The sequence below is a fragment of the Homarus americanus genome, unplaced genomic scaffold (assembly GCF_018991925.1).
Source record: "Homarus americanus isolate GMGI-L3 unplaced genomic scaffold, GMGI_Hamer_2.0 scaffold16712, whole genome shotgun sequence".
Classification (NCBI taxonomy): domain Eukaryota; kingdom Metazoa; phylum Arthropoda; class Malacostraca; order Decapoda; family Nephropidae; genus Homarus; species Homarus americanus.
Genome location: NW_024757794.1, coordinates 8,881,225 through 8,906,385, shown reverse-complemented (window position 1 = coordinate 8,906,385; position 25,161 = coordinate 8,881,225). Strand labels below are relative to the sequence as shown.

The following is a 25,161-nucleotide window of genomic DNA, read 5'->3' as shown; positions in this document are numbered from 1 at the left end:
AGCAAGCTCAGGAGTACCCATACTGTGATTTTCAGCAAAATCTAATTTTTGGCCCAAAACCACCAAAACTGTAAGTCTTACACCTTTCAAAATTTTTGACCAAAATATACTTTTTTCTCAGAATTGAAATTTAAGGGGTTTAACTAATTAAGTACTTTCAGAATGAGAGAGAGAGAGATGGAGAGAGAGTTTGAATTGTATATACTTTCTTAAAAGTATAAGTATATTTCTTGTCTCTCAGTGTGTCGTGTACTAATGAGAAGAGACAACGATTACATAACTTGTCATCTGAGCCCCACAAAAACACATCATATACATCCACCACTTAGTCAAGACCTTTTAGCCTCTGTTTTCTTGATGCTTAATGTATTAAAAGTCACGAAGACGTCATAAATAAATAAACGCTAAATCATAAATCTGGAATATTTATTTATTCTGCACGGTTTTCCTATCTACATTAGCATTCAAAACAGCTCAAACAAAGACGAAAAAAAAAATTAATAAACATATGAAAACGAAAACATAGAACTCTCAATATATTACAATTTTATACCCATCGCCAGAACGGTAGCCGGAGAAATTTACTGCTGGTGGGGTGGGGAGGTAGATGGGCTGCAGTAGGACACAATTTAACATGTTATTGCTGGCCTAACTAGAGAGGTCTGGCAGAAGCATTTAGTGTGTGCGTGGCAGAACTGTATAACACATTCCTCTCGGTGACACAACAGGCCACGCCACGCCGCCAGGGCCAATCCCGCTTTAGTGCTTAATAGTGCAGTGCTGAGTAGCCCCCAGGAATGTCGTAATATGGTCTTTGGGTGACACAATGTTACTAGGGCTTGACTCTCACTCTCTCACTCTTTCACTTACTTTTTTCTCTCTCTCTCTCTCTCTCTCTCTCTCTCTCTCTCTCTCTCTCTCTCTCTCTCTCTCTCTCTCTCTCTCTCTCTCTCTCTGTTGTAGTATGTCTTTATCTTTCCACCTTTCCTCCCTGTTTGTCTGTTAAGCTGTGTCCTCTTTCCTTTTAATATTTGTTGTTATTTCTGTGAGTTCTTTTTCTATCTATCTATCTATCTATCTATCTATCTATCTATCTATCTATCTATCTATCTATCTATCTATCTATCTATCTATCTATCTATCTGTCTGTCTGTCTTTCCCTGGTATCACTCCAATTCTCTCATCTCTACTATCAATTAACTCTCCACCACCAAACAATCCCATCTATCACTATGTTGCCCCGGAAACCCACTGACTAAAACCCTCGAAACACCACACAAGTCTTAACAAGATATATTTATATAAGACACCCATTAAGGAGTGAGTTTCCCGCTATGTAAATCGACGCGCCTACCCAGATAACGAAGTGGGAATCTTTTTTTCTTTTTCTTTCAGTCGTACGCCCGGGAACTGTAGCAATAGCCAGGTAAGAGAGGAAGGTTAAGTGTACCTGGTCAATTAAATATACTATGTAACCTCTACCATGGCTATACATCCCCGTGGTGTAATGGGTATTTTAATGTATGTAATTTAGAATCGGTCGGAACGTAAGGTTAAAAATGTTGAAACTCCGCCATTTGGTCTCTACTTATTCACCTCCAAACTCTAACCTGGTTTTATGTTCCATTATGTATCATTTGTTACTGTGTCTTTATTCTTGTTTTTTTTTTAAGTGTATTTCACCACAAGGGATTAAATAGGATTAGGTTAGCTTGTTTACAGGGATATTTGGATTCTGTTTTCTATGCTACGTCGAGTTGTTTTGTTGTTTCACTTTAAGGAGAGAATGGAGGCTTTTCTCTCTTTCGTTTTAGTTCTGTTTTCTAATTTTTCCCTTTCTCTTTCTCTTTCTTTCCATTTTTCTTTTCTTTCTACCTCTCTCTCTCTCTCTCTCTCTCTCTCTCTCTCTCTCTCTCTCTCTCTCTCTTACCTTTTTTCCTTTAGCAATTATTCACGAGTCATTTCGTATTCCATAACTTCCTGTCTTTTCTTCTCTTCCTTTCCTTTCCTCATATATCTCTTTCTTGGCACTCTCTCTGATCTCTAAGGAACCAGAGATACGATAAGAGATTAACTCATTATATGATATAACGAGAAGAGTAAAAACCTCTCCAAGTTTTTAATTGTATTTCTCTCTTTCACTTTTCTTTCCCTTACTTTTCTCTCTTCCCATCAGTCAATTTTCTCTTCCTATCTCTAACGTTTCTCTTATTTCAAATTTTCCCTACTTTCCTTTTTTTTCCTTCACTCTTCTGTCTTTCCCTCTCTCCCATTGTTTCTCTCTCTCTCCATCTCTCCCTAAATATTTCCTCTTTCCTTCTCTCTCTATCATTCTTCTCTCTCCCTCACTTTTCTCTCTCTCATTCGTCTCTCTCGCCTCATCTCTCCCGTACTCTTTCATCTCTCTCTCTCTCTCTCACTCTCTCTCTCTCTCTCCACTTTTCTCTCTTCCTCTCTTTCCCCCTTTCTTTCTCTCTCTTCGTACCTCCCCCTCACTCTTCTCCATTCGCCTCTCTTACACATTTTGCCTTTGTTATCTCCTCCCTTTTTCTCATATTTATTATCTTCTCTTCATTCTCTCTTCGTTTGTCATCTCTCTCTCTCTCTCTCTCTCTCTTGCTTCTTCTCTCGTAAATTTTCTTCTCTTTTTCCATCTCTTTTTTTCTTTCTCGCTCCCTTCCCGCCCATTTATTTCAATTTTCTTATCGTCTGTCATTCTCCGCACGTTGACTCTCCCCCAATTTCATCGGGTTTGTCTTATTCTTCTTTATTCATGTATTCACTTCGTTTTTTATTGTCTGAATTTGAGGGTTTTCTACTTTTTTTGCCTTTCTGTTTTTTATTTATTATTTTTCAGGATCATTGGTATTTTATGTGTTTTTTCAGTATACATACATACATACATATACCCACACATACAGACACACACACACACATACACACACACATTCATACACATTCATAACCATCATCCATATTCCTATAAATAATACCTAGATCCATTTTAATTCATTCTCTCTCTCTCTCTCTCTCTCTCTCTCTCTCTCTCTCTCTCTCTCTCTCTCTCTCTCTCTCTCTCTCTCTCTCTCTCTCTCTCTCTCTCTCTCTCTCTCTTATTTAACTTTTCTTTTATAGTTACTTTTTATATTATTCTCCCCTTATCACCATCATTATCTTTCCCTTTTCTCTCTCTCCCAATTATCATAAAACTCTTTTTCTCTTGGTTTCTGTTTCACACACACACACTTTTCTCTCCTCTTTTATAGACTCTCTTTCGTTTTGTTTTTCACTTTTGTGTATTTACTACTTTCGTATATTTTCTCTCTCATTCCTCGCTTCTGTTTGACGTTTATCTTTTCATTTCCTCTTCCCCCCTTCCAGTTGTCATGTAGATTCTCATTCTTTTTGACGTGTGTATCATTTTTTCATTCCATCTTTAGCTAGTCTTTGATTCTCATGTATTTGTGGTTCGTTTTGTTTGACTTTTAGTTTGTCGTCTTTATGTGTGTGTGTGTGTGTGTGTGTGTGTGTGTGTGTGTGTGTGAGTGTGTGTGTGTGTGTGTGTGTGTGTGTGTGTGTGTGTGTCTGTGTGTGTGTGTGTGTGTGTGTGTGTGTGTGTGTGTGTGTGTGTGTGTGTGTGTGTGTGTGTGTTTTTCTTTCAGTGTCTGTTAATTTGTTATTATGCTTGTTAACTAGTTTGCTTTTATATATATATAGTCAATCTTTCTGTCTGTTTACCTGTATGTCTGTCTATCCGTTTGTCTATGTGTCTGTCTATCTTTATATCATGTCTGTATGTCTTTTTTTCTGCATGTCTCTCTGTGTGTGTTTATATATTTGTATTTTATCTTTTCGTCTGTCTGTCTGTCTGTCTATCTGTCTGTCCTTCTCATTTACCTGATGAAGCGTAGAGAGCTGAGGGAAGCGGCAGGGAAGGTAAGCCACATCCCCTACGTTAACTTTAACATCCGTCACTGTGTTATTCTCCATGTTAAGCTCCGGCAGGATGTGACGTATATCCCACACCGGGTCCTCCGTCACCAACGCATCTCCTGAAGGTGAAAAGAGAGAGAGAGAGACAAAATTAATATATGTTGTTCATTTCTTTTATAATTCTGTTATTTATTCTGTGTTATCCTTCTATGTTATTCTTCTTTGTTATCGTTGTGTTATTTACCTATGTTAACAACCTGTGTTATCATAGTTCATACCTCTTTCGTTTGTTCCCTCTAACATAGGTATGGAATTTTCGATTCAAATGTAGATTAGTCCCGAACATATTTTACCTATTACTTAAACACCTAACGCTAACCTAACCTAACCTAACCTAACCTAACCTAACCTAACCTAACCTAACCTAACCTAACCTAACCCGCCGTCTGGTGAGGGTAATTTCCAGGTGATCTTAATTTGCTCCTAATATTTTCCCTACACTCCAACATAAACTGAGCTTCCTTTTCCTACAACATGGTCAGGTGTGTGGCCATTCAATGTTGGTTTCTCTTAAATAAATAGAAACAGCTATTATCACACATTGGTATTTTTACTTTATCGACATAATATTCAAATTTTGTGACATTAACCGCATCGTATGGCAGAGGATAAAGCTATGGTATCGGGGTATTAATGTTTTGGAGGATATCTATTCTGCTATAACCTATCTCAACCAAACCAAACCTAACCTAACTTCATTTATCTTAATATTAACCTACCCTAACCTAATCCTAACCCAATCTAAACTATCTTAAATGAAACCTAATCCAAATAAATGGAATCTAATATTAAAATAACATTTTCTTTGTATTTTTCGTACACAAATAATGATAACTATTATATTTTTAGTCATTTATGTTCTGAATTGCTGCTGTCCGTAAAAAAATTCTTTAAAGTCGAAGTAATAAAGAGTGTTAAGTGTAATTATCAACATGTATAAATCATAAAACATACGAATATTTACATTAAAAAAGTTCTAGTCACAAAAGTATTCAATCATTCCAGGTATGAAAATCGAACGTTCAGATTTTCTAATTCTAAAAATATGTAAGCCTTAAAATAGATGAACCTCCACATAAAACATTCTATTCCCGTTTTAACCGAACACAAAACAATTACACAACGTGTTCCCAAATTTAGTGCAATGTTGTCCAATTAATTTCCATTTCTGTCATTTAGCCATGAGTAATGGTGACTTTTTTTGATATGACGTAACAATATAGTTAACAAAAACTGATAAAATTACAAACAAAAATAAAGACAAATGTGAACCGAGATGACACCATTTATAAGATTATATTTCAATAACAAATAAATGTATCACTGAAATGATTCTATTTAATTAACACATAATATATATCCTCAATGCCATAGTTACAGTTAATGAGTATAATTACATATAATCTTTGTGAATAAGCTGTTGATTGCAATAAACTGCAATTAAATACTGGGATAATTCTACTATATAGTGTAAGCCAAAGACATATGGCTAGATCTACATGTAAACTAACAAACATCAATTATCTTATCAACGTTTTATTTTGTTAGTTTTGTTCTGGTTTTTTTTTTACTGTTTCATATTTGTTATTGTTGATGCCACGTCACGTATGGTATGATATACTCTATACTACGGCGTGATGAGTCTTGCAAATTATTGGTATTTTTTGCTTTGATAGCTTGAGTACGATGTTAACCCCCTGAGTAGTATGAATTAGTCTATTAAGATATCTAAATCCCTTGAGTACTATGAGGTAACCTCTTGAGTACGATGCCAATCCCCAGAGTACAGTGAATTAGAGCGGGCAGGGGCAACCTGCGGCCCGGACCATGTGTTTGTGCGGCCCGTGTTGTGAATGAGAGATTCTATTTAATGTGGCCCCCGGTTCAGGTAGATGCAGCCAGTTTATGGTGAGTAAAGCAATATTTATTAAGGAAATAATCTTCACACACAATTCGATAATGTTTTATCACCTAAGAGTAAGTAACTACGAAAATGTAACTGTGAAAAAAGTATATATAGTAAAAAATATAAAATTTCTAACTTGTGTGAGTTTACGGGCGAAGTTCGACGGATTAACTGCTATGTGGGATTAAACTAAGGTTGGGTAAGTCCGAGTGGGGTCACGGGCGGTGGTCACACAGGGTTTAACTAATTAAGTACTTCCAGAATAACACAAAAAAGCCAAAATCGCACCTCGGAAACCCATAGTTGGCGGGTAATTAGCGTTGAAAATGTCATTAAAATATTCCACGCATCAAAACGACCACTCATCTCCCCGCAATTGAATCGTGGACTATAGAATCGGAGTCAGCGTACTCAGCATAACACAAAAACACCAAACAATCACCTCGGAAACATATAGTTGGTGAGTAATTAGCATTGAAATATTAATTAAAATCTGTCAACCAATCTTATTGTCGACCATAGATTCGGAATCACCATGCTCTGGCGTACCAAAATACTCGCCAACTATGGGTTTCTGAGGTGAATTTTTGGTGTTTTGTGTTATTTTCGAAATAATGAATTATTTCCATAAATTCCAATTCCGTGCAGAACCATCGAGGGCAAGGTTGATAAGCCTGTCCACCTTCACGGGTGCACTATGGGTAGTCTTACTCGTGTGGTTGGTGTGCGGGAGGTGACAAACACTGGTCCAAATTTAAGACTGTACACGGACGATCATGAACATGAGAGTTTTTAGTACCATTAATTGGCGAGGAAAAATGCTTATATTTTCCAGACGAAAATTTACTTACAGAACTGCTAAAAATTTAAAATATTTATCTTAAATGTGTTTACCTGTTTAGTACCAGCGTTTGTAAGATTAGATGAGTCCAGCAGCTGAACGAGCTTGCACTTGGCAGTAAAACAAAACACAAGACTCTTGAAAATTTCATAATATTTGGCCAGAGAAACATTAATACAAATTTTTTTGTTATAAAATTACCTTTATGTTTTTCTTTGTTCATTAATCGCATTTACTATAAATATTCAACAAAACAAACAAAATAATTACGAAGAGAGTAACGAAGATCAACTACCTACATCTTCAAATTCTAATATTTGTTTGTTTTCCACCGCCGCTCTTCATTGTGTGCTGCACAATGGTTGTCAACGAAAGAGGGTGATTAAAACTCCGGCTGTAAGGCTCTATGTAAAGTCAACACTTACCCCCGAACACGTTACCGTGGATAAATAACCTTAAAACATATTTGCTTTCTGTTTCTAAAACCTATCCCTACTGACGTGTTCAGGGGTAAGCTTTGACTTTACACCTTGGCTGACCACCGATTAATTGTCTGGTTTGTTTGTTACGGGAAGTGGGTGAGGGATGCACCCAGCGAAGTTGCCAGTTGGGAATTTCGGGGCCGCCAGTTTGTACGGATTATATTAATTAGCGTAGACTGTACCTGCGTATGATTTAACCAATACAGGCTGCAATATAAGTATCAACTAATTAAGTCCTTATCTTAATTTTAGTTATCTTTCCTTTTCCTCATAAATCGAAAACACTATCCACTCCAGCTTCTTGCTCGAGTATAAACTAATTCCTTCGTCGACCAGCAACAAATCATTGTCAGGATTCTCTTACACAAATAAGTAAAAAAAATAAAATAAATAACTAAATAAATAATAATAATAATAATAATAATAATAATAATAATAATAATAATAATAATAATAATAATTTCACGTTTTATTTTATTCTCTTATCTAAGGTTAAGAGAAAATAAAGGTGTAAAGTTTCAATGCAACTACCATGCTATTTTGCTTGTTAATTTGGGTTCTTCCTTCAGCTAAAAGTCAACCTGTAAAAAGGGTTGTCACGTCTCCAGTTCAGGTGAAAATTAAACGTGTGAGCCTTTGAGAATCTGAGCTCAAGCCTCTTACCTGTAGGTTGTCCTTGTTTCCTGTCCCTGGCTGAAGAGTTGTCCAGGAGGAGTGACAAAAGCACCACTACAGCCACCAGCAGATTGGTCTGGCCCTGCCACGCCCTCACCAGCATCTGCCGAGAGAGAGAGAAAAAAAAGGAAGGTATTTAATGAGGTGCTTCCCAATTAAATCCCCCGAGCTTAGGTGTATTATCTACTAATTAAATATGACATATCTTTTAGGAACGAACTCAGAGAACTGTTGTGTTTTCCTCCTCGTTTCATACAATTCAGTTGCTTTAGTCGTCTTCTTCTGGGTGATAAATAAATAGTGAGACATGACAGTAGTATATCCCTTGAGCTCTAGAGAATCATTTATTAATTTAAGGATAACAGGTATTTAGAGGAAGTTTTCATGTAAATTCTTTTTTTTTAATAATTTATTTATTTACACACAATACAAATTAGTTTCCTTCAAGAATTCTTACTTATCTTAATTCTTGAGTTGTTTGTGACCAATTAGAGGAAATAGTGTAAAATGGTGTAAACTTTGTGTGGAGTTATTCCCTACCTCACCTACCAGATTAATGGCTCTTCTTAATCTCTCTCGTATATCTAGATCAGGTAAAGTTATCCCCCCAGTATCATATTTATTCTGTTACAATAAATACAATGAAGATTTAAATGATAATACAAGACTTTACGAATCCTTTAATATCACCTGTAAAATATTTAGAGCTGTTGTTTTACTTCCTTAAGTCAACAATAAGTTATATCCATGATAACGATGAAGATTATAGTTTGTTTATGAATGTTAGAACGGGAATTAGACACACGGGGGGAGAAGTAGACAAGTGATAGAAGTAAAAAAACAAAACAAAAGAAAAAACAAAGACGTAGTTAAAGTTTAGAGGGAAGTTTGAGGTTTATAATGATATAAACATCTCAGGTCATTGCCACTTACCTTGTTTTAGTTCTCTGAGTTGATAGAAATATGTATTATTGCCAACCTGTAACACACACCTGAACACCATGTTGTATTAAATGTCAGGAAATTGTGTTAACATATTAAAAAAAAAAAAATCTTTATTTGAAACATATTTGAAAAGTTTTTGTAATATATCTTGTGAAAGGAGATATCTAATAGTTTGCTACAAGTTAACTAATTCCAGGACGTGGATTTGCTACGATTTGTTCTCTAAAAAAAAAATACGATACAGTATGTTCCCTGACAGTGAGATATAATATACTGGAGTTCTCTGACATGTGTATAACTAGAGTGGCTATATCTGTTGCTAAAACTATTGTTCTTGATCGTGGTAGTGTGTTAAATATTACAAGTGGTTTATATGGCCAACTTAGTCAGGGCAGACTTCCGGGTACGAAATATATGTACGTAAACGGTATATATTTTATTCAAGACTATTTCTTATGTTAGGAAGAACGGCTGTGTCACGTTTAATTCCGGTCGAGGAGGAGAGAGAGAGAGAGAGAGAGAGAGAGAGAGAGAGAGAGAGAGAGAGAGAGAGAGAGAGAGAGAGAGCACCTGTATTACATCATATCTAAAAATAAGTTGACTCTTACGTTAAAAGCTGCCTTTGTATTGTAACTGTTATCATCCATATTTTAATAATAAAGCATTGTTATTAGAGAACTGGTTTTAATTACAATTATTATTATTATTATTATTATTATTATTATTATTATTATTATTATTATTATTATTATTATTATTATTATTATTATTATTATTATTATTATTATTATTATTATTATTATTATTATTATCATTATTATTATTATTATTATTATTATTATTATTATCATCTTGGTATTATAGTTATTAAGATTGATGTGTCTGACGTAATTTTATTTATATATATTTCTTAGGAAATTTTTCACATTTTTCATTTATTTTTTACAAAATTTATTTGTCCATTTACAATTTATTTATGATTATTAATTATCTTATTATATCTGTAAATGTTTATATAACCAAAATTATATAAACACACGTAGCGGATATATACATAAGTAAATGAGAAATTCACTCTACAACCTTTGATAAGAGCACAGGAATATGTTGGAAATGAACAGAAACTGAACGGAGATAGAAATTCTAAAATCAATCGTCATTCAAAGTTAATCTCAAGTCATGGTACACTGAACTAAATTACTGCTATACCGTCACTATATCCTGCCGCTACATGTTGTAATTATTTTGATGATTAACAGTTTACTCCAACACGTCGAGAAACAGATGAGTGTAAACGTCATAACAACAGAGAGAGACGCAGTACTTGTTGTATCAGCACTACATGAATACAGCACATCATTACGGAATACGTCCTACTCGTTAAGTCATCATCCTCAAAGGGTTAATTCATCGTCCTCAAAGGGTTAATTCATCGTCCTCAAAGGGTTAAACCGTCGTCGTTAATAGGTTAAGTCATCGCCTTTAAAGGGTTGATTGATCGTTCTCAAAGGGGTTGTCAACGTCCTCAAAGGGTTAAACCATCATCATAAAGAATTAAGTCATCATCTTCAAAGGTTTAAATCAACATTCTTAATGGGTTAAACCATCATCATAAAGAATTAAGTCATCATCTTCAAAGGTTTAAATCATCTTCAAAAAGACTTAAACAAAATATATTGATGACTTTGACTGACTGTAATAGACTCGGAGCTAAAAGTAGATAGAAACTCTGATGATAGATTATATTATTATACTGTGAGGAGGACCCACTCTTAGGTTGCTGTTTAGTGCACGTCAAAGGTGAGACATGTTGGCTATTGAAGCGTTAAGCCGAAAATTATACCAACTGCTGAATATTAGATAGTAGACAATAAAAGGAATTATCATATTTGTCCTAAGGATGGAAAAAGAATAAGAAAAACAAGTTAATAATAATAGAATATAAGAAGAGGAAAAATAAAGGGATTACCCTACTCAAGGTGAAGACGGGAGAAGAGTAGGTCAAAATATATAACTCCTTCTCTGGTCACCATTAGCGGCGTCAGCTGCCAGGAACCTTTGACGATGAATAATGTGACGATAAAAAAAAAGGCTCGTTTAACAAGTCTATTTTTACACGACGTTCGTTAGAGTGCTAAAGGCGAAGTTATTGAACTGATCATTAGTTCTGTGAAGTGGAGTGGTCCAGGGAAACCTAAGACCCACATAAAATACAGGAGTTTTAGGAGACGGGAGAAAGACTTAGTGTGCTCATATTCTCGTTTTACAATGTCCCACTGAATTAATGGCCATGGATAGGTTAAGTTTGGTTAGCCAAGCGGAATTGAGTCTAGGAATCTTTTTTCACCAATCAGGTCCATTGTTACCAGACAATAACAGATTCATTCATAAGTTTACCCTAGTAATGCGACGGTGCCACATGTACAAACGTCACCACAGGGGGTAGAGGAACTTTTTGAGACAACTGTACAGACACGCACACAAACATGTAGACACTCTCCTATATTAATATATATATATATAATAAATACAAAGACTCATTCGGCAGTTACGCTCATTTTATTCCCTTATTCGTATAATTTCACTCATAATTTGCATATATACAGCTTTTCCCAGTTCACGCATTACCCCGCAGATTGCTGCTATATGTTCCAGTCTTAACTTCTTTCCTTATGAATAAAAAAAATGTAAATGAAGGACACGAGTGAAAAAAAAATGTCCTGAACACGAGAAATAGTTGAAGAAATGAAAAATTATACTTTGTTTGCATTTCTTAAACATGAACATATGGACAAGTATTTCATAAACTTGTTTTAATTCTAGTTATTAATTTTTATTCTAAAGTGTGATAGATGATTCAGTCCGATCATTTTCAGCTCTGACATGAAGACAACACCGAATAATAACATAGAAACTTTAATAAAAAATGATAAATCGTACACTCGGTGGGATGATGTAATATATCGTATATTTAAAAAGAAAAATCATAATGAAAATAATATTCACCAGACACAAATACCTAGACTAAGAAAGCAACATACTTCAAGTCCAGGAATATATACAAATATAACTAATATATGAAGACTTAGCTAAGAGCATATACAGTATGTGACCCGGAAGGCTATACAAGACTGAGTATATAAATATGATGTCTAGGAAAATAAGAATTACCTCGAGTGAAAAAGACTTACGATTACTCATTCTATAATCCAAATTGACTATCGAAGATTTATACACGTAATCCTGACCGAAGCTTATCTCTTAGTGACCTGTATTTATGACCTTTTCTTCGACCAGGTTACATTAATTATCTTAGGTAACTGCAACCTGCTTTCTGTTATCATTTATTTGTCTGTGCTGATAAAGAGTTAAGTACTACCGCCATAGAGTTAATATTACAACACTCAGCATTTTAGTTTGATTTACAAGCAATAAGCATATCGAGGTACACTTTATATTGGTCTGAGGTGACCACGAGGTAAGGGTATACCTGTATGAACGTTACTCCTCGGTATTTTTTAATCTGATTTCCATAATTAACAAGGTTCATCATACTATGTAAGAGTTGAACACACTCGTGATATATATTCATAATGTATATATATATAACATCCGTGAATTATATTCTATCATGTGAGTAATTAGTATACACTGAATTTGTATAACGTGCGTAATATATTTCAACGTTAAATGCCTTTATTAAGATATATATTTTTATATTAATGGGAGAAAAAATTACCTGTCACTACTATGTTATTTATTTAAACAGAATGAATTTTTCGACACGTGTTAGAATGATTGACTTTACCTATTCATGATTAAAACAAAACATCGAGATATACCAAATACTTTTTACAGGTTCCAACATTTCACCGGGTAGAAGCGACCATTTTCCCAACGGTGAGATCAGGAGCCATTAACGGTGAGCGAGCGCCAATAACCCTTTGATCAGAGACCATTTTCTGGTCATTAGTGTGTGGGACCTCACTTTTATTTTACAACTGGTTATCTTTTTTCAGACCTTTCTCGTTCTTCTCGGACCTTGCGTCAAAGAGGATAGAGGTTCTGTGTCTCTAGTCTATATTGGAGAATAACAGTGTGTATTGTGCAGTATAATTGTTTGACAGGATTAAACGGAATGAGAATTTGATTGTAGTTGCAACCAGAGAATTTGATTACACGAGAAGAGGAAAGTTTGTCGAGAAAAGTCAATATTACGAAAAGCGCACTGGACTAGTTTTTTAATGTTAATAATTTAAAAAAAACATTATTTTCATCTCTCTCTCTCTCTCTCTCCTGCCATTCGCAGGTGTATGTCGATTATCTAGCGGTGTCAAAAAGAAGCTAAGTGACTTTCATATATTAGCATCAAAAGCGATTCCTAATCATTAGAAATGGCTCCCAATCCTAGTGGGCCCCAGTCCTAATACGTGCAGTCCTTGTGGGCCCCAGCACTGCCGCTCATGCTTCTTGTACTCAGTATCATAAGTCCATACTGCCTCTCCTGACACCGAGAGTGTTTCCTCTTGTATACTTTAATGAATTTTCAGCCGACTTTCCTATGATATAACATCCTGAATATCTAGCCAAAATGGACAGCACCTTCAGTTTCATGACTCACGACTCTCAAATTTATCAAAAAGTTTTTCGCAACCTGAAAATTGAGGTCCTAAGATTACTCCTTAGCTGATTCTTTCAACAAGACCTGCATTACTTGTGAGTTCCTGCAAAAGAAACAAACTTTGTGGACTCACCACATCAACTTAAGTGCTATTCTGGGTAATGTCCCAGAAGAGAGGCTTGACTCGTCGGAATGACTCTAGCTAAAGATTATAGAGGAAGAGAGAGAGATACACGGTGGCCTATTACATTAGAATATTTGACCCCACTCTGGTAAAACTGGTGAGAGTATGACAGCGTTCTATTGTGTTATTTGCTATCTGTCTGTCTGTCTATTTGTTTGCCTGTCTGTCTGTCTGTTTGTCTGTCTGTCTATCTATTTCATTGCACATTATAATAAGAAAAACAACTAACACACAATAGAAACATACCTTAGAAAACATGATCGATACTTTCAGGATTGTCTACAACTTCATCAGTCAGCGTTAAGTGTCTTGATGCTCAGTTAAACAACATTGCCAATCAGATGAGTGGAAAGAGTGTGTTTGTATCAAGACTCCTGACTGGACAACACGCCGTTAGCTGTTTACTGGCTGGATGCTTGACGAGTTAAGACCTATGTTTAGTTCTCAATCGTTTTAGACAGATTGTTTTATGATGAATCTATCAAAGTGGCACTATAAAAGAGTATTTAAATACCTAACCTAACCTAACCTAAACAAAAATCTTACCCTGCAACATACCTATGGATTTTGCCAGTCGTTCTTTGTATTTTTTAACCTGTGATTGAAATGAACCGGAGAGAATACAGAACATAGTATATATTTTCTGTCAAATATCCCTGTTGTTATTTCACCAAGTGTAGCTTCAGCAGTCCCCTCGTTCTTACTTCTGAAAGCAATCAAATCGTCTGTGAACTGCGAGACAACAATAAAGGATTCTGTACTGCCGGGAGAACGTCCATCCAATATGCTCAACAGAGATAAAGAAGCTGGACAAGTGACGCTATTTGTGTCTCTTGTGTTGAATGCAGTACAACCTTGAGAGGGATGTGATGATTTTGAAAGTGTACAGCAGTGTATCTGGTCTCATGACATCCTCCGGGGTTTAAGGAAAATGGATATACAAACTTTGAGATATAACTTAACCTAACGCAGCATAAACCTAACCTTATCTAACCAAACTAAACGTAACAATTCAACTTAACATCACCTGAAGTAATCGTAATTTAATTCAACCTAACTTAACATCACCTAAACTAAACTAACCTTACCTAACTTAAACTTACCTAACCCAGCCTCACCAAAACCAGCCTCACCTAACCTAACCTATCCTAACCTAACTTATTAGTATTAAACTGCGCCCTTGTTCCAATTTGTGAGTAATCTGGATGAGTTTTGTTCCTTGGTCTTTCGTCTTGTTTCAGCCACACTTTCTTTATCAGGCAAAAAGTTCCACTCTGCCCCGTGTATAAGATAGGTTAGTCCTTCACCCTTAAATGGACTGTAGGATCAATTTACCTGTTTACCATCCGTATCTACAGTAATTTAAGTGTACCAGAGTTATTGTTTATCTCAGGTATGTCTTTTGTTACGGTCTGACGATCATACTTTTTTAATCATTTTGTTTTGATTAAGAATTTTGTCTTATTAAAAAAAAGGAAAAATATAAATATGACCCAAAAACCTGTATAAGGTAAAAATTCTGAGTATTATTGTACCGTATATACAGTACTGTATTATAAATGAGCAAGAACAAAAGAACAATGAAGCAAGTTACATAATCGTACCTTCATTGTGCTGGGCTGGTAAATGGTAACTCAACTTTTTTTAGGGGGTATACAATTCACACAACGAACAGAGAACAGAAAATGAGAGACGCGGATGTTTGAAAGGTCTTGGATGTAATCAAAGTGGTGAGGTGAGGGAGAGTGAAACTATGAGTGAGAGGAACGTGGTGGTCGTCTTAGTGCTGGGGGTAACAAAGTCTAATTAAGGAGAATGAGCGTCCAGGAACAATCTGTGTGGCAGGAGAATAGGGGAAGCATGAAGGCGCCGAGTCGTGTACGATATGTGGACGATAAGTTCCTGTTGAGGGTGATGATAATTTGTGTGAAGCGAAAGAGGTTGAACCAGATGGATATTTAGAGTGTTTACGTAGAGGGTAAAGATTATCGTAAAGTATATCTGTTTCAAAAATGACAACGATTAAAGAGAACGTGTCTAAGATTCGCTTGATTTCGGCCACACTACAGCACAGTATAAACTTCTTATGCTATTTTATGTACTCTAATATACGTCACTATAAACACCCTCCCATTATCTAAACATCATCTGTGGTTTGTATGCAAGGTACATCTGAATTTGGAATCTCCCCTACATCAAGGGAAGGAAGGAGTGGGAAAAAAAAAAGAATTTAATATAAGATGGTGAAAACAAAGAGCGGAAGAAAATAGAGCATGACCTACAGGCCAGAACAAGCCCCGAGCATATGAGCCGAGCAAGAAAAACAAAAGAATTCCCGTGCGTAATGAAGCGACAAGGGGCACCCACCAGCACACCTCCCTTCCCTTCCCTTCCCTTCCCTTCCCTTCCCTTCCCTTCCCTTCCCTTCCCCTTCCCTTCTTCCTTCCTTCCCTCCCTTCCCTTCCCTTCCCCTCCCTTCCCTTCCCTTTAGGACACATTTTCCTTTGGCTTAATGCAGCGAAAGTTCGTATAAAACATGAGAATTATTCTGATTCCTAATCCTTCATTCTTGTAATGTAAATAATATGCAAAACATTAGCACACAAGGGAAAATTCTGGGGGAGTGTTGTCTCAAGTTGGTGACAAAATAACCAGACGACAAGTAGTTTGGGAATTTTGAGTTCACGTCCTCTTCCTGTCTTCATATAGCATAGTTCAACCTTTTATTCAATTTCCTTTATTTCTCCTTTTTTCAATTAGTTAAATCTTTGTCACTTTCTACTTGTCAAATCAGTGTCTTCACCTTCACCCTTCCTTACCAGAGCTTTCACCTTCTACTTAATCTGCTTTTAATCGTTTCTCCCCTTCCTCGTTTATCTTCCCTTCATCTTTCTTTCCATTTTCCATTTGCCTCTTTCGTCTAAACCCTCTCCCTCTTCCCCATTTTTTTCTTACCGTTTCCATCCTCGGTCTCTTCCCACCCTATTACTTCATCCTTTTCCCTAATTCCCTCTAACCTTCTTTACTCCCTTGCTTCTATATCCTAGCCTTGATTAATCTTCTCATCTTTGCTTTTCTTCCTTTATTACCCATCTCCCATCCCCCTCTTCACATTATGTCCTATTATGACAGACAGACAGACAGACAGACAGACAGACAGACAGATAGACAGACAGACAGATAGATAGATAGATAGATAGATAGATAGATAGATAGATAGATAGATAGATAGATACCTTACACATAACTATACATAATATCTGCACATTGCAACTCAGAAGTCAATGTTGCAAGTGACCTAAATTATCATTGCAATACGTTACTCTATAGCACTAAATGACGGCCGCTGTCCTGTAAACATATCTCGTATCCAAATTGACGTGACTGGCGCCCACATTTTTTTCCCTCGTTTAGCGGACTGACGTAAGATTGGTATGAAGATAAAATAGCACGCATGACAATAACAAGCTAGTAGTAACTCCTATTCTGAAGTTGATTCTGAACTTATATATTATGTAGGACAAATCCGAGTGTAAGTTCAGCGTGACGGGAGGTACATTAGTGCTGTTTTAAATTAAGTTCAGTGTGATGGGAGGTACATTAGTGTTATTTTAAATTAAGATCAGTGTGATGGGAGGTACATTAGTGCTGTTTTAAATTAAGTTCAGTGTGATGGGAGGAACGATAGTGGTGTTTCTCTACACCTTTCACAACAGGTGGTGCTCCTCTAAGCCTTTACAAAACAAATGGTGCTTCTCTAAACCTTAACACAGGTGCTGCTCTTCTAAACCTTGACACAGGTGGTGCTCCTCTAAGCCTTTACACAACAGGTGGCGCACATCGCTCCCTCTAACACTGATGGACCGGGTCATGCTTTTAGGGTTCACAGATCTAATTTGTGATAAAAAATGCGATGCAGAATATTTAGAACACATGATAGATTCTCCTTTTTTTTGGGGTCTATATTCTTTGTTGTTGTTGTGATCGTTTCTTTTGTTGCTGTTGGTTTATATTGTATGGGTGATGATGGGTATTGTGTCACATAACACACGCACACACATACACATACACATAATCACGCACATAAATGCTGTACATATATACAGACACATACAAAATTCATTACACATTCACACGTACCTACACAACCAATAGACGAACCTACATACACAGTCTTCATACTCAAGACACACACACACACACACACACCCACACAGACAGACACACACACACACACACACACACACACACACACACACACACACACACACACACACACACATTGTCAATCTACTAGTAAACTCCCCCACCCCAGACACATCCAAATTCACCTGCTCATGACAGACACAGGTAATGATAATAAATCAAGTGATTCCTCCAGACTACAGGTATTAAACATTAAACAGTGAGTAGCCAATACTTTACATGATGCTTCAAAATTTCCGTGTTGAACTGAGAGAGAAATTTACCTGTGATTAGAGGAATATATTTTCTGTATATCCACTAGGGTATTTATACGTATATTATGCAAATTATGGTAATCCTTTATTAGCATATATCTTTAAACAAAATGCAGTTTATCCGCCATTAAAAAAAATTATGAGGGTTTTGATATGTTAGTCATCTGCCATTTTATCCTCACTTTAATTAAGCTGTAAACTATATAGATCGACATTTCTTTGCCTCTGAAGTAAATTAAACTCTTGCCTTTGTTTAAGCTTTGAACCAGTTTATGCTGTTTTTTGTTTTGAATAAGATTAAGCTATGTCATTATGTAAGCTTTGAACTAGATTAAGTTAGTTATCTTTACTTTCATCTCTGAAATATATTGAACCATTTATCTTTAGTTTTGTGTTATATTAAACTATATAAGCAAATGAACTTTTTCCTATCCAGAGAAGAGCACACACAAGTATGTAGACTCATCCGTGACCAAAAAATATCAACAAGACAAGTGGTTGGGAAGAGCCGTACTTAGGTGCTTCTAGTGGTGGAGAGGAGGAGGAGGAGGAGGAGGAGGGGAAGGAGGAGGAGGAAGGGTAGGAGAGGAAGAGGAGAAGGAGGAAAAGGAGGGAGAATACTGGAGACAGACAACGGCGGTACTGTTAGTTTACAGCGGCGTCTCTGTTGAACCCTCTCACAAGGCGTTTCTCTGTTAATAGCTCACAAAGGGTCCCTCTCGGTCGCTCTCATCCAACCAGCCAACCAGCCGGCCAGCCAGCCACCAAGAGTATTAGTATTTCAAGTGCTACCGCTATCACTGCTCCGTATCACCATTACCACCACTAGTCACTACCATCACCACTAGTCACTACCATCACCACAGTCACCATCATCACCATAATTACTACCATTACCACTGTCACCATCATCACCATAATTACTACCATTACCAATGTCACCATCATCACCATAATTACTACCATTACCACTGTCACCATCATCACCATAATTACTACCATTACCACTGTCACCATCATCATCATAGCTACTACCATTATCACTATCGCCATCATCACCATATCTACTATACTATTGCCACAGTCACCACCATCTGCACTCATAACACCATCCTTACCACCATCTCTACCACTATTGCTACCTCTAACCTCCATCACTACCACTATTACTTACTACCACCAAAATTACCACCATTATTATGACCACCCGGAGCCCATTGTCCCCCATTCGTCACTCGCCACCACCACCACCACTATCACCACCACAGGCACGGTCTCCCTCATTTGACACTCCCCACCACCACCATCACCACCACAAGCACGGTCACCCTCATTCGCCACTCCCCACCACCACCATCACCACCACAAGCACGGTCACCCTCATTCGCCACTCACCACCACAAGCACGGTCACCCTCATTCGCCACTCCCCACCACCACCATCACCACCACAAGCACGGTCACCCTCATTCGCCACTCCCTACCACCACCATCACCACCACAAGCACGATCACCCTCATTCGCCACTCCCTACCACCACCATCACCACCACAGGCACGGTCTCCCTCATTTGTCACTCCCCCCACCACCATCACCACCTGGGCACATGTTTGTTGACATAAACACGCCTCGTCTCCCTCCCACATTTATTTACATTTCCCTGCCTTTCTCTCCCTTTGGCTATTGGACATAAACACAGAAACCACCTTTTAGAAACACGAGAAGACTACAGCTAATTTATTCTTGGCACAGACGCAACCATTGTTTGTATTGGGTAATATAATATTTACCTATTTCTTTATTCATCTGTAACCCATGTTTTATTGTTGGGATATATGTGGGTAAGGATTCGATAAACAGTTTTGAATTTTAATCCAGATATTTTCGTCTCTTTGCCATTAAATTATATATGACATGTTAGTACTTCACTAACTCATCATAGTCTAGTATAAAACATGGTGTCGCTTGCCTCGCATTTCTAAACAGTAATGTGAAAATAATAATCACAGTAATAAAATTTAATCCATATTTTACGTCTCAAATTTTGTTTAACTTTACTGAAACATATGGTAAAGAATCAAAGGGGCCGACCTTACAGCCGCGACCAAAAAATTCAACTGTGTGTGTGTGTGTGTGTGTGTGTGTGTGTGTGAGAGAGAGAGGAGGGGGGGAGAATCACTGGTTCTCTGCTGGGTTTGTTTACAACCAGAACTGGATACGGCCCGTTGAAACGAGGCTACTGTTGCTGCTGCCAGGGATCAGATAACAGAGAGAGAGAGCGAAAGAGAGAGAGAGGGGTGTGGGGGCCTGGGGTGTGTGAGAGGGGGCCTGGGGTGTGTGAGAGAGAGTGGTGTGTGGGTGTGGAGGAGAGAGAGGGGATAGACGAGGGGAAGGGTGACGGCTGGTGGCTGGCGGCGTCTCCCCTTCCCCGGTAAATGTTCTACTTTATTGGCCTTGACTTACAGAGGAAGCTGTGGTAGAGGCTTATGGCTTGTGGGAGAGTAGATACAGTCTGCGTCATTGTTACTGATATCTTTAGTTATGACTCTCTCTCTGTCTTTCCCTCTCTCTCTCTCTCTCTCTCCTTCTTCCTTCTTCCTATCTCATCTACCTTCATACACAATCATACACAATCATGCTATACTCTCAGAGAACACAAAACACATTTTTTCCTCTCTATATATCACCGTAACACACAACACCAAGTTCAGCAGCCTACAGTAACAAACACACCTCATTATATGCACACTTTGGATGAGAGCCAGGCAACAAAGACACAGATAAACCATACTAACAAGCACGACCTTCACAGCCAAACAGCCTTGTAAAAGTCACTGTAAATTGCTAGTATATTAGACTCCCACATTCCGGTTGCCGGGAAACTGGGGAGAATGATTACCGTTACCCGAAGCCGGAAATTCCACAATACTGTTATCCGGTATTTTGATATTGAAATTGATATTGAAAAAAAACGTTGTCGTAGCTCATTGATTTGTGATACAGAAGGAGAGAATTTGGTTTCATTATTAACAAGTAAAATAGTGTGGAAGGATCTTGTATATTTTTATTTTTTTATTTGTATGTTTGTATGTATGTATGTAAATATGTGTATATGTGGGTGGTTGTATGTGTGTATATGTGTGTTTTTCTTGGTCGGTATGTGTGTGTGTGTGTGTGTGTGTGTGTGTGTGTGTAGGTTCGCGTGTATAAATGTATATTCACTCTTCTCTACACATAATCAAAGGAGGGCAGAGCTATTTCTACCCCAAAAAAAAAATATATATATATATATATATATATATATATATATATATATATATATATATATATATATATATATATATATATATATATAGATAACATTAGCTTTCGTCTATATTCAAGACATCTTCAGAGTTGCCTCTGAAGATGTCTTGAATAATAAGATATATATATATATATATATATATATATATATATATATATATATATATATATATATATATATATATATTATATATATATATATATTAATCACTAACTTTAAACCCAGTATTAAGCTCTACTCAAAGGGTTCATCCCAGAGTAAGTATATAAACATAATTCTTTTCATCATGTGCACAAAAATACCATGAAATGTAGCCGCAGTATGTAGTTAACAAGCTAATTATATTAAGATTTGATTGCATAAATGCTAAAAATATATTCTTTTGATTGTATAACCAGTCAGTACGAGGCGAGGGAGGTGTATAGATATCATTTATTTTATTATTTTTTTATTAAGGATTAAATATCTTAGTAATTTATTGTATTTAGTTGACAATAGTATACACTTTAACGTTATCATAATAAAAAAAAATAATTACGATTCTAAAATTGATAAAAAGGGAATATTACAATTATTATTTTTTGGAATCTCAAAAGGGAATGAAAGAAATATGTCACGAAATCGATAATAAGATAAGATAATATTCGTAGTTGTAGACGATTGACTCATGAAATACAATTACCAAAACAACAAATGATTCTCGGAGGTGTTCCCAAGGTCAAGAGACAGTAAAAACTCACAGCAGCATAAAACATTGTACAGGTTGACACAAGGTAAGGTTGAAGTGTCACAAGGTGAAGTATATAACAGCCTGGGCAGTAAGCCAGCTGGTACAGTACTTGGGTCACGTCTGTCTGCACCCAACTTAACCTAACCTAATCTTACTAAGCATAACCTAACCTAACCTAACCACCTCTAACCTAACCCAACACAATACAAAAAATATGATATCCATACATATAGAATAACAACATTTTAAATTAGGTTACAACATCAAAACATCACTTTAAGTTGTCCTTCCCGATCATTAAATCAAAATAGTGAAGAATAAAGATAATATGGTGTACAGCGGATCCTTCCTTCATCAGATATGACACATTGGTTCTATGTTATTCTGTAGGGCCGGGTCCCCTTCCTCTCTCCTATCTCAGAAAATACTTATATCCACGTTGGTGACAATTGGATAATACTTAGTGAAAATATTATCTGGAATTGTCTTCTCTTCCTCAATTTATTACACTCCTCTCTTCTTTATCTGTGTTGGTGAAGATAGAAATATTGCATTGTATTATTGTTAAAGTAATCAGGTTATAAAAGTATATTATATTTTACCCATTGTTGCTTCCATTAACCTTACGATAATATTGTTTTTCTTGATTGATTCCGATTCTCTACAATTTCTGCACAATTTAACATTTCAGGTATTGCAAACATCGTGCGCTTGCAACTTTTGCAATATAGTTTACTTAATGTTCCGTGAAAAAAAAATTGGGGCGGGAATTTTCATCAGTTCAGGAGTAATTATTTCTTCACATCAAAGGTCCTTCAAACATTCGTATCTACTCAGAAAATCAAACATAATTACAAACGTAACCAATAATACAAAAGACAATTAAGATAAAAAAAAAGGACAGAAATAAACGAGTGAATCAATTTTGAGTAATGTTGACCTGTGGAACATTAGAGTCAGTTTGGTGTATAGAACTGGGGATATGAGCCTCTATGTCTCAGCTTCTTTGTGTGGTTACAATAACAGGAGTATTTCAGCACAGCTTTATTAAGGCGACGGAGTTCAGCCCCGGGTCTTCTATACAGGGGGTGGAAATTTATAGGAGGGAAGCCAGCGAGGAGCCCCGGAATAGTCAGAACCGTCGAGGAATAGATTCTTCTTTTGGCTTAACCTAAGTGTCTCTTACGGCTCATTCTGGCTCCTGGCCAAAGGGAAATTGTACCTTCATGAGTCCAGGGAGAGACGCTAATATGGTCATTATTCCGTGACTCTATAAGGGTCATTACAACGCGCCACCACGAGAACAGTGAGAGATGTTATGGCCGTCTTGGTTGTTTGTTACTCCCAAGTGCTTACATTAAGAGATAAATTGAACTCGCTCTGTTGGTTTGTTTTCTACCTGTTAATTTGCCTCGTTACGTATATACCTTAACTAGTTCAGCTTATTAGATATGTTTTTTTTTATTGTGAGGGTTTGGGTAACCTTATCATGTTACAGTACAAAAGATATACATTTCCTTTACTAGTTCAGAATATGTTGTGTATTTCTTTAGTTAATCCCTAATTTTGTGAGTATAAGCAAGAAATATACTTAACCGATAAAATCTTTAGATTATGAAATTATTGTTATTTTCTTTGGTTATTCACCTGCACTGTTACAGGCTGAATCATTATAAACCTGTATGACGATTTTCCTGAATTAATATCTATCTATCTATCTATATCTATCTATCTATCTATCTGTCTATCTATCTATCTGTCTATCTGTCCGTCTGTCTGTCTGTCGACGTCAGAGGAGGCAGTGTTTGTCCAGGCCATCGTACGTCCACCTGTCACGTACCATCAACACCCTCCCCCCCCCCTTCCTCTTGACCTAACCTCGACCCATCCCGGGAGATGAGAAGAGACGCCTCAACACCTCTGATGTCAAGCAGCCTCTTACGTCATACCTCCTCCAGTTCATTAAGATTTATTATCCACAAACCGTACTGAGGACCACCGCAAGCACTCACGCTTCTCTTTTAAGGACCTCCACTAACAAGGTGCTGTTCCTCTGCATGCCTCTAATTGCTGCCGGTAGGATGATTACTCCACTAGACCTTTTGGCTGCATAGGATGATAATGCACCCAAGTTTCCGTCTCGTAAGGAACTGCCTTGAAGCTGAGTGTAAATGCTTCCTGTGTTAATGTTATGGGAATGAGATAAATGACGGATATGATTAGGCTTAGCGCAGATAAGGAGTCATGCTGGGGAGATAATGATAAGCTAAGAAGTATCTGATGCTTAGGGTGAAGGATGAAAGGAGAGAAGGATCTACTAGGAGGAGGAGGAGGAGGAGGAGGATGAAGAAGGCGTAGGAGGGAGAAGGAAAAGAAGGAGGACTGAGTAATGCTGTGGATAATGATGAGGAAGTAGGCTACAAACTTTGGGGTCCCTGATGGCCAGGAGGAAGGAAGAAGGAGGAGGGAGAAGGATAAGAGGAGGATCAAGCAGGGGGAAGAAGGAAAAGAGGAGGATGAAGCAGGAGGAAGTTGTAAGAAGAGAAGGCTCTAACATGATGAAGAAGGAAGAGGAAGAGGAAAATTTAGCATAACGAAGAAGAAAGAAGAGGAATAGCAAGCAGGAGAAAAAAGAAGAGAAAGAAGATCAATCAAGACGAAAAAGGAGGAAGATAACGAAAATCTAACATGGAAAAGAAGGAATAAAATTATGGCAAAGAGGAAGTAGGAATAACGAAGGCAAAAAAGACACGGAATTTTGAGAACTGAACCAGAAGAAACAAATGAAATGAAAAGTAATAGAAACAAAACACAATGGAAAGAGTATAGGAATTTTGGTTCAATCCGGAGAAATATTACTGGGAGAGAGAGAGAGAGAGAGAGAGAGAGAGAGAGAGAAAACACCGCCAAGGACAGAGGAAGGAGGAAGGAGATAAAGAACCTTACTTGACTTTTTTTACACATCAAGAGAATTTCCTGACGGGAGAGGGAGATGAAGAGGGAGACAACAGAAAGATG

General features: G+C 37.0%; 1 protein-coding gene across 4 annotated transcripts in view; it reads right to left on the bottom strand.

Moving 5' to 3' along the window:
• The window catches only part of LOC121857698 (zwei Ig domain protein zig-8-like), a 128,371-nt gene that overhangs the window by 19,135 nt on the left and 84,075 nt on the right, over positions 1-25,161 (bottom strand). For all 4 annotated transcript variants that reach the window (XM_042353780.1, XM_042353777.1, XM_042353778.1 and 1 more), the window contains exons 5-6: positions 7,886-8,000; positions 3,898-4,052 (exon numbers count right to left, since the gene is read on the bottom strand). In XM_042353780.1, the coding sequence (XP_042209714.1) occupies positions 3,898-4,052; positions 7,886-8,000 (270 nt within the window). The remainder of the gene's footprint in view (positions 1-3,897; positions 4,053-7,885; positions 8,001-25,161) is intronic.